Here is a 10,943-nt window from a genome sequence, read left to right as displayed (position 1 = left end):
TTCAAAAATATAAATTATTTATCTATTGTTATACAATTATTTCAAGGGAAAAGTATAAATGTATATAAAAAACTTTATAATTTTCCACTTTTATTCGAGAATTGTGGAATTTTTTGTGATAAAAATTTTACTAATTGAGATTATTCTTCTTTTTTGGTGATTTCAGATTATTCTTCTTAATTATTATTTTGAAATTTCTTTATCTTATCAGCTATTTATTCTTTTAAATGAATTACATGAAAGAAATTTGATTGGATAAAAAGTTATTTTGCCACGTCATGAATTTCAACAATAATACTGAAAATGATTAATTAAAAAAACTTAAGCGGTTGTATTGATTTGCAGATAAAAAAAAAACTGTAGATTTTTGTTGTCAAAACAAGAAGTGTACTTGTCAACATTTACAAAATCGAGAACTTTTGGATTGATATTGCCCAATAGCCTCAAAATAAAATCTTTTAAGAATTAAAATTGTTGTAATATCATATTTACTATGAAACTACATTTTTTACTTTTCAAAACCATCATTTTTTTAGCTTTTTTCTTTAAATATTAACTTTCTCTCTCATTATGAGACAACATCTAAATGACTTCAAAACTAAAAAGTTGAAGAATTAAAGTTATTTAAAATAACATCGACTTCTAGAAATTTTTTTTATTTTGAGATCGTTAATGGCCAAATTGATAATGTCAATCCAAAAGTCCTTAATTTTAAAAATGTCAACAAGTGCAGTTCTTATTTTGACAACAAAAAAATACACAATCATTCATCTGCAAATTAGTATAACCAAAATATATTTTTCTTTGGAATTAACCCTACGAAACACGGTTTTGATCACATGGACATTAAGGTGGAGATTCAAAACATCCTAAGATTTAGGCTTATTAGAATTCTAAGGTGGAGATTCACCCTAGTATTTGGTCATTCACCATTAGATCTAGGTTTATTAGAATTTTAAGGTGGAGATTCAAAACATCCTAAGATTTAGATTTAATAAACCTATATCTAATAGTGAATGACCAAATTCACTTGATCATTAAGGTCCATGCGAACATTCCTGGTACAAAACGATTTTGGTCAGACTTCAATAATATTATTAAAAAAATCTCTCTTTTCTTATAACATTGAAAACCACACGTATCATTTTATCGTAAAACTATTAGATATAATATCAAGCCAAAAAGAAAACGAACAAAAAGAATAGAAGCATTCTTATTAATAAACTAAATATTACAAAAGAAATATAATTAAGAATACTTTTCAGTCATCGCAAGATCGGAGAATATAGGAAAGGACTATTGAGAACCTACAAGAAACAAACTTGTTAAGATAGAATTTTCCCTCCATGGGAGATTTGTCTCAAGAATTTTCATGACAATTGTCTCAATTACAGTCGCTACTTGAGCTAGAGAAGTCTTAACTCCCATTAGCGGTTGAACTTGAGGGACCATATGGGGGCCCATTTTGGAATCAAACCGTGATGGTCAAAACCCTTTCAAGGCACGAAGACACTTGGGAAGGAACCTCAGATATCTTTACTTGAGACAAATAAAGGAAACTTGGGAGGTTCGGTTCCCTAGAAACGAATAAAGAAAACTTAGGCACTCTAGCCTTTGACGTCCCAACCACATCCAAAGCCTGGGAGCAACAAAAGCAGCCTCCCTTTGCCTTTCTATCATTCGAGCATAGGCACTTGTGTTAAAAGCCATTCTTGCACCCAAAAAAATGGAAAAGAAAGGGAAGTAAGAGCTGGAGAAATAAGCTTTAATAATATCTTCATATCGATCTTTACCATCCATATGAAAGTCCATATTTTCATCTTGAACGATGCAAGGTCGACCGATATGAATCAACTCTAACATATTGGTAAAGACCCAAAAACTTGGAAAAGCTATGATTTCCCTCACAAATCTTTTCTCCTCGTCCATTAAAACCTGAGGCATTACCCAAGTCTCTTTATTGACACAATCTGAATTCCAGTTAGTTTTAAATGGAAAGCCTTTTGGATAGGGGCAATAAGTAGATCGTGTCTTTGGTCCTAACATAAAACCACTTGTCCTCGAAACTTTTGATACTATTTAGTATCTACTTTGCCCGATAGGAGGGGAGGGCGTCAAAGTCCGTAAGATTAGCTCTTTAAACTCTAATAGTAGAAAATTTCCTCTTCCTCCTCAGGGGCTTCCAAAATTGACAAACAACTGCCTCGTTCAGGACAAGATCTGAGTCAGAACATATTTTATTTAGTGCAAATAGCTCCCGCCAAGCATTCGGCGATAGCTAGAAACTCTTCCAAAATGTCTATGATCGAAGCTGGGAGGGGAAACCTCATACCATACGTTAAAAACTTGATATAAACTCCCATGAAATCTCCACCGTCTTTCCGGATCCCTTCATTAATATGTTGCCTAGGCTCATCACATCCATCTCTCCAAGTAGTTGAGGAAGGGGAATGCTTCTAACATATCCACTAGTTGAGAAGCCATCAAGCTAGAGCCTTAATCTTATGCCTTAAGGTTCTATTTCTTCTCAACAACTACTTTCTTATCCTTGTTGGTTTCCCCTTTGGTCTGTTTTCATAGAGACATGGTCTCAGTATCACTGGAGGAGGTCAGAGCAAGGTCGTCGATCAACGATCTCGTGCTTATCATCTGTAACAACTCGGTCCGGAGTGGGTGGCGTCGGGATAGAAGACCTAAGCAAGGAGCGGCCCCAAAGGATGGCGATAGGGGGCAGGAATGAACTGAATCCCACGTCGAAAATGGAGAATGAGTGATTGAGACTTATTAGTAAGATGAGAATCTAATACATATAGACGCGTTTTAAAGCCGTGAGACTCAATGTGTTGGATTTAAGCCAAAACAGACAATATCTACATGGTATTGGACAAGGGTGTTACATCATCTTTCAATCTCAAGCACTAGATAACGAAATAGTATCTCATAGATTCTCTCGTATCAGTAAACTACACTATTTTGTCAATCAATAGTTACATCCTCTTTCTTTCTTTCATTTTCTCTCTCTAGGAGTCATAGGCAGCTATCAAGCAGACAGAAAGCAAATGTAAGCTGTTAACATTTGTTTTGATATTATTTTTTCTATAAAGTGATGCCCGGAGAATCTTGCCACAAATCTTTCAAAGAAAGAAAAGAAAAGATGTCTTGCACATACACTTCTTCACAACACCACATGTGTCTTTTTTTTTTAATTAACTAATCATTTTATTATTACTTTCCCCTCTAATTATTAATTCCACTAATCACTGTCTAATTATAATTATAATTAAATAATCAATCTTCTTTTTTTTATCTCTTTACTTGTACAGGATTTTAATTCATCACGTAAGTCCTTCCTTTAAAACCAACAGAGTATGATCAAGAAATTTGTTCACTCGATTCTGATCTGATTAGAGCGTTAACGGATACAAGATTCATTGATAGAGATGTTCAGAATGTTTTTTGGTATTTTAATATTTTTAGATTCTTTTGCATAAAAAGCGTAACACCATGCATACTGAATTTTGAAACAGTAGTACTGACCTGAATTCTGAATGACCAAATAAATTTGGTCATTCACCGTTAGATTTAGGTTTTTTAAATTTAAGTCATAGGATGATTTACATTTCCACCACATGATCCTAATAAGTCTGAATCTAACGGTGAATGACCAAATTCATTTAGGTGTTATTTGATAAAATAAGTACTGGATTTTAAGTGTTGAATATTATAAGTGTTGAAAATATTGAATGATTTAATTTATATAAAAATATTAGTCGATAATATTTAACTTAAAATGTTAAGTTAAATATTTTGACTTATCAAAATAAGTGATTTTTAACTTAATTAACTAATTTAAGTGGTGAAAAAACAACTGTTATAAAAAACACTTAAATTAAATAAGTGTTTAATATTTTAATTTAAGCAACTAAGTAGGCCTTAGTCACTCAGGGTCCAGGTGAGCATTACTGAATTTTGGAATTACCGCTTTTAACAGAAGAATCAACTAATACCTATTACATATCAGCAACAACAAACAACTAACAATAACAATAAACAGCAAACATGAAACAACCGACCTAATCGGGCCCTTAAAAGAAATAAAATAAAGTTGAATTAAAAAAAATTATTGTAAGAAAAATATTAGATCATTTAATGTGATAACAGTAAAATTAATTTTTTCCCTTAAATTTATGGGTTAATTTAACTGTTATTTCTAAAATAAATAATTGAAAATAACTATTTAAAAAGTAAATAGTGATTTTCTAAATTTTGAATATGTTTAAAAGACACTTCAAAATCATTTGTGATAATAATATACTATAATTAACTAGTTTCCTTTTTTGAAAGAAATAATTAACAGTTTCAGTAAGATATTTTAGTACACCTTTTTATGTCAAGTAAATATCTAGAGCATAAAGTCTTAGAAGTAATAGTCACTTAAAATTAAGGGCCATCTTTCAAAAAAATAAAAAATAAAAAAATTAAGGGTCAGTATAATTTAACTATTACTATTTATTATTGCTAAAGATATTATTACTATTTATTATTGCTGAAGATATTACTATTAAACTTTTTGTTTTGTTACATATGTGGCTATTCAATATCTCAAAACTGACCATTAACGATATTAAAATAAAAATATTGAAAAAATTAAACTTTACATTTTGTTACATCCGCGACTATTTAATATCTTAAAATGACCGTTAACGACCTAAAAATGAAAATATTTAAGAATTAAAGTTGTTCAGAACGATATTTATCATGAAACCGCATTTTTTATTTTTCAAAATAGAACATTTTTTGAGCCTTTTCTCTCTAAACTTTATTTTCTCTTCTAAACAAACACCACTGAAATGACAACGAAATTTTTTAAGAATTAAAGCTGCTTATAATACCAATTCTAGGAATTTTTATTTTGATGAAGTTAACGGTTATTCTATGGCGTTGAATAGCCAGAGTGTAACAAAATGTAAAATTCAATGGCTATTGGGTTTTGAAGTTCAGTGATCATACTGTAAAAATTAGTAAAGTTCAATGGCCATTGATGTAATTTACCCATTATTTTTCTATTCTAAATAAATACTTTATATTAACTGAATGCATATGGTAAAACAATTTCAAAAATATAAATAGACACTAATTATATCTATGATAATATATTTAAAATTTTGAATCTAGTTTTACCTGAAGTTACACTAAAAAAAGAGTTCTTTTCTTTTCCATATAAATGGATCACCTTAATTAATTGTCTTAAGGGTTGAGCAAACACTTTCCTAGAAGTTCATTTATTAATTAAAATCTTTTGCATAATTTAATAATTAAAGATCTATTTAGTTTAGCCGATAACTGATATTGTTATTGTTAGCGGTTAATTGTTGTAGTTAGTGATTTTCTGTTGTTGTTGACTGTTTGTTATTAGCTCATGGTTACTTATTTTCATACTCCTATTTGCATCTTCACTTTAAAATGAGAGTTTTTGGTGTTTGGTTAGTTACATTCTTTTTGTCTTTTACACTTGAAAAATATCATTTTACAAAAGCAATAAGTTCCTACTTTTTAGAAAAACAAATATTTACAACAGCAAACAACAAACCGTAATAGCAAACATCAAACAACAACAACAAATTTGTGTGCTAGCTGGAAAGCTAATTCTCTTTCCCTTGCAGGTCGCCTTACCTTGATCCAGTCAGTTAACTACGCTGCTCCGAACCACATCATGCAGGCCTGTAAGCTTCCTGAGCCTGTCCTTAGTGACCTGGATAAGATAAATCGGCGTTTCCTGTGGGGTGAGTCTGGAGATGGGAGAAAGGTTCACCTGGTCCCGTGGAAGGAAGCTTGCCAGCCTAAAAACAGGGGGGGTCTTGGTATTAGGCAGGCAAAGGACAATAATAAAGTCCTGTTAATGAAACTTCTTTGGAGAATGTGGCAATGCCCCTCATCTCTTTGGGTCCGTCTCTTGTGCGGGAAGTATCGGAAAGATAGAATCTTTGGTGGCCCGAAGGAGAGGGTTGTTAGCTGTTCCTTCCTCTGGAAATGGCTCAGGGCCGTGTTTGCTGAATTCTGTACGGGGATTGGCCTGGAGGTGGGTAATGGTAGATCTATTAGCTTCTGGTATGACACCTGGATTGGTGATAAACCGCTGATTGATGTGTGTAATGCCCCTCCGTCGGCTGATCTCCTTTCCTGGAAAATTGCTGATGTGGTGGACTCGGAGGGAGACTGGATCTGGTCAAAGTTCGACTCTTTCTTTAGTCTGGAGACCCTTCTTAACATTAGAGGAGTGAAGATTAGCAATCAAGAGGAGGATAAGGATAGACATTGTTCTTGACGAATAATGGTACTTATTCTTGTAAATCGGCCTATGAAGCTTTTACCCCTAATAGGGCTGATCCTCCCTTGGAGATTTGGAAGTCCATATGGTCCCTCAAGATCCCTTACCGTATCAGGAGCTTCCTTTGGCTGGGTATCAAAGATAGGCTCCTTACGAATGCGGATAGGCACAGAAGGCACTTGACTGAGTCTAGTGCCTGTAGTAGATGCAGAGGCAATGTGGAAACCTTGTGCCATGCCTTGAGGGATTGCCCAAATAGTAAGAAGATCTGGGAAGGGATCCTCCCTCATCACATCCTCCCTTCCTTCATGGCCTTTTCTGAAGGGGACTGGTTCTCTCAAGGAGCCAAGGGGAACTTGCTGGCCAACATGGAGCACGGTGCCATCCTCTTTGCTATTACTTGTCACCAAATCTGGAAGTGGAGGAATGAAGAATTATTTGCGGGTAAGGTTGTCCTTATTCCTGATTTACTGTTTTTCTTCTCGAAGAAGCTCTTTGTTATTACTAAAAGCTTTGAAAGAGATTCCCTTGTTCACCCCTCCCAGGATAAAGAGATCCTGCTAGTTGGCTGGAGTAAGCCTAGAGAAGGGTTTGCTAAGTTGAATACTGATGGCTCCTGCCTTAGCAATGGCAGAATTGCTGCTGGAGGAGTTCTTCGGGATGCTGGTGGCAATTGGATGGCGGGGTTTACCCATAACTTGGGGACGGGCTCCTCCTTTTCTGCGGAGCTCTGGGGTATCTTGTCAGGTATTAAACTCGCCATTCGCATGGGTGTTAAAAAGCTCTCGGTGGAATCTGATAATCTGGAGGCTATTAACAGGATTTCAGATAGCCAGGCTGTTTGTCTGAAGAGCCAGAATCTCATCAAAGCTATTTTGAGGCTTCGTCCTGCCTTTGAGTATCTTAATTTCTCCCATATTTTTAGGGAGCAAAACCGCGTGGCGGATCGCTTAGCAGCTGCTGGGCATGGGAGAATGTTAGGTGTTTCTACCCTATCTGTTCCTCCTTCTTTTCTTTTGCCTTCTCTCCTAGAGGATATGATTGGAGTCAGCCTTCCTAGACTGATCCCGGTGTAGGTTTTTTGTTGGTTTTGTTTTTTTCCTTTCCTTTCTTACCAAAAAAAAAAAACAACAACAACAAACAATAAGTAAATCAAACAGACCCTAAATATTAGTGTTAGGTAAAATTGTGATGAACGGTTGCTGTTAGCTATTTTTTATTAACTGATTAATTAGTAGCGTTTGATAAAATTGTGATAAATTTTTGATGTTGCTGTTAGTATTTAAAATCTAGTTAAACAACTAAAACTGTATATAAGTACGACACTCAGCCTAATTCATATTCAAATCTAGTAAACTATTCTAAATATGACAATTCACTGAATTGAATAAATATTTTTCGAGAGGTAAAGTTTTCCCACCAAATATTTTAATCACAGTTGCATCTTTATTTTTGGGATTTAAATACTAATTGAATGATTAAATTAGTCTAGTAACTTAGGGGGTGTTTGTTTACCTATTTTTCACATCTTGTTTGCCTTTTCATTTTAAAAGGCAGAGTTTTAGGTGTTTGGTTAGACTCCTCCTGTTTGCCTTTTACAGTTGAAAAGCAGCATTAAGTGTTTGGTTAGAGACCTTCTGTTTGCTTTTTACACCTGAAAAACAGCCTTTTACAAAAGCAGAGAACCTCTGCTTTTTGGAAAAGCAAACAGTAGGTAAAACAAACATGCCCTTAATCAGTTAACAGATTATATAAATACAATTCATATAGAAGTATATAAAATTAATGAGTAGGACTCCTAATGTATAAAAGGGCGGCCCGGTCGCATTACGCGTCCCCGCTGAGCGAGGGTCCGGGGAGGGGTCCCACCACAAGGGTGTATTGGGGGCAAGCCTTCCCTTGCCAATTTAATTGGCAAGAGGCCGCTCCTAAGACTCGAACCCGTGACCTCTGGTCACACGGCAACAACGTTTTACCGTTGCGCCAAGGCTCGCCTTCTAGGACTCCTAATGTATAAACTAATAAAAAAACCATATGATAAAACAAAATTAAAAATTAATTTAATCTAATCCTATAAATAACACCCACAACCTCATATTCTCATCTCAAATCAAACCCCAAAAAATGGCAGCAGAAGAAACATCAGGAAACTCCAGTTTACACATAAAGGAAGCCATAGTTATCAAGCCAGCTGAGTCAACTCCAACTCGGCTTCTCCCTCTATCACCACTCGACTCACAGCTTTTCCTCCGTTTCACCATCGAATATCTCCTCGTTTTCAATGCCCGTCCAGCTCTAGACCAAGCCGTCCTAGCCTCCAGAATCAAATCCGCATTGGCTCGAATCTTAGTCCCTTACTACCCCTTAGCCGGCCGAGTCAGGGCCAAGCCGGACGGCTCCTCTTTAGAAGTCGTCTGCCGCGGCCAAGGAGCCGTCTTCGTTCAAGCTTCAGATTCTAATCTCACCATTAACGACTTCGATAAAGCTCCGAAATCAGTAACCCAGTGGAGAAAACTCTTGTCTTTCCACGTGGCAGATGTTCTCCAAGGGGCCCCACTTGTTGTGATTCAGCTTACGTGGCTTAAAGATGGCGCTGCCACATTGGGTGTTGGGTTTAACCATTGCGTTACGGATGGGATTGGGAGTGCTGAGTTTCTTAACTCGTTGTCTGAGTTAGTAACGAGTCATGGACGAGTTAAGGTGTTACCTGTATGGGATCGTCACCTTCTTGACTCAGTAAAACCTTCTGTGTTACCAACTCATCATTTTCATCCTGAGTTCAACCGAGTTCCTGATGTTTCGGGGTTTCTATCACGTTTTAGCGACGAAACACTGAGTCCGACTTCCGTCGTTTTTGATAAAACGCGACAAAACGAGTTGAAACGAGTCGCGAACTCAACCGAGTCAGAACACACATGTTTCGAGGTGGTTTCAGCGCATGTATGGAGAAGCTGGGCGAGAGCATTAAATCTACCCTCAAATCAAATCCTAAAACTTCTATTCAGCATAAACATAAGAAACCGAGTCAAGCCGAGTCTACCGAGTGGGTACTACGGGAACGCGTTCGTGTTAGGGTGCGCAACGGCGTCGTTTAAAGATTTAACGACGAAAGGGTTAGGATACGCAGCAATGTTGATAAAAAGAGCGAAAGAAAGAGTGGATAACGGTCACGTGAGATCGGTGATTGACTCAGTGAGTGGAGCAAGGACGAGTCCAGACTCAGTAGGGGTATTGATAGTGTCGCAGTGGTCAAGGCTAGGGTTAGAAAGGGTTGACTTTGGAATGGGGAGGGCAGTACACGTGGGACCCATATGCAGCGATAGATACTGTCTGATATTGCCAGTTCATAATCTGACGGACGCAGTTAAAGTGATGGTGGCCGTTCCTGTTAGTGGGGTTGACAAGTATGAGTATTTGGTCAACAATCCACACTCTTGAGTAACTACAAGAAATTTTTTTATTTTTTTCTTTAATTTTTAATTTTTTTTGGATTATTCGTTGACTTTTATAATATCATTTTGACTTTTTTGTTTCTTTTTCTTTGTAAAATCCATTGATTTTGATTTAATGGCAATAATATTATAACTTTATAATGTATCACAACTTTCATTATCTTTTTGAGGAATTGATTGATTAGTTTAGGGATGATCCAATGAGGTTTGCAACTTTGTTTTTATTTTACTTTATGTATTTTCGGATGGTGTGATGTTCGGTAGATTAAGCTGTATTTTCCGATTTGTTAATGTACATGGTATTTTAGTTTTTGTTTCACTTCTGCCATTTTGATGATATGCTCTTATCGCGGTGTTTTGATAGCCTTTTGGACCGAATCGAGATTTTCTGTCAATCGCTTAAGTGTCCTTATTGTTGTGGCTCTAAAGCGTTAGCATCTTCTTCCATATCGAGGGCTAGGTCATTATTGACTTGTTGAAGTCAGTGTCCTTCCATCGTTTCTTCAACTCCAGATGCAAGGAGGGTATTGAAGGAAGGGAAGTAAATTATACTATTCAAATGAGTCATGACTATATTTGTCCACGTTCATCGCACCAATTTGATGTGGTTGAACTCTGTTGGTCCTGAGCACCCTGAAATAAGACAGAAGCAGGGTAAAAGAAAGGGTCGAAATTCGGCTAACTCAATGGTGCCTTACTCTATTTATAATGTAACTGGAATAGAGAGACGTGATTATAGACCTTAGAGCGTAATGTGATGTGTATCACCTGTTAATAGCAGGCGTGTGCCCATTAAGCGGGATTCGGTATTTCTCAAGCCCAATAGGTTTGTAATTAATGGGATTAGGCATGATCGTGTTGTAACAAGTTGATCTTTTGACTGGATCGATATTGATCTCCCAAATCAAGACCGTGTGATTAAGACATTTAGAGATAACTGACCTTTTATGTAATGCCACATATATTCTGATTTGAGCTTCACTGATGATGCCACATGGATATAGACGAGGTATTAAAAATATTTGTGTAAATACTTAATGCTACACTAAATAGTGCTTTAAACTTAATTTTTATTGTAAATATTTAGTAGGGATGAAGTTTCTTTATATATATGTATAACAATGTGGAATCAAATGTATTTAAGTGATTGTGATAAGATGAAA

At 35.8% G+C, this 10,943-nt stretch overlaps 1 protein-coding gene across 1 annotated transcript; it reads left to right on the top strand.

Moving 5' to 3' along the window:
* The first annotated feature begins 8,451 nt into the window (after window positions 1–8,451).
* On the top strand, window positions 8,452–10,004 carry LOC136226732 (alcohol acyltransferase 9). Its single transcript, XM_066015371.1, has one exon. The coding sequence runs from the start codon at window positions 8,453–8,455 to the stop codon at window positions 9,764–9,766; it is 1,314 nt and encodes a 437-aa protein (XP_065871443.1). The 5' UTR covers window position 8,452; the 3' UTR covers window positions 9,767–10,004.
* The last annotated feature ends 939 nt before the right edge of the window (window positions 10,005–10,943 follow it).

The sequence above is a fragment of the Euphorbia lathyris genome, chromosome 4 (genome assembly GCF_963576675.1).
Source record: "Euphorbia lathyris chromosome 4, ddEupLath1.1, whole genome shotgun sequence".
Classification (NCBI taxonomy): Eukaryota; Viridiplantae; Streptophyta; class Magnoliopsida; order Malpighiales; family Euphorbiaceae; genus Euphorbia; species Euphorbia lathyris.
This window is presented reverse-complemented; position numbering and strand designations above follow the sequence as displayed.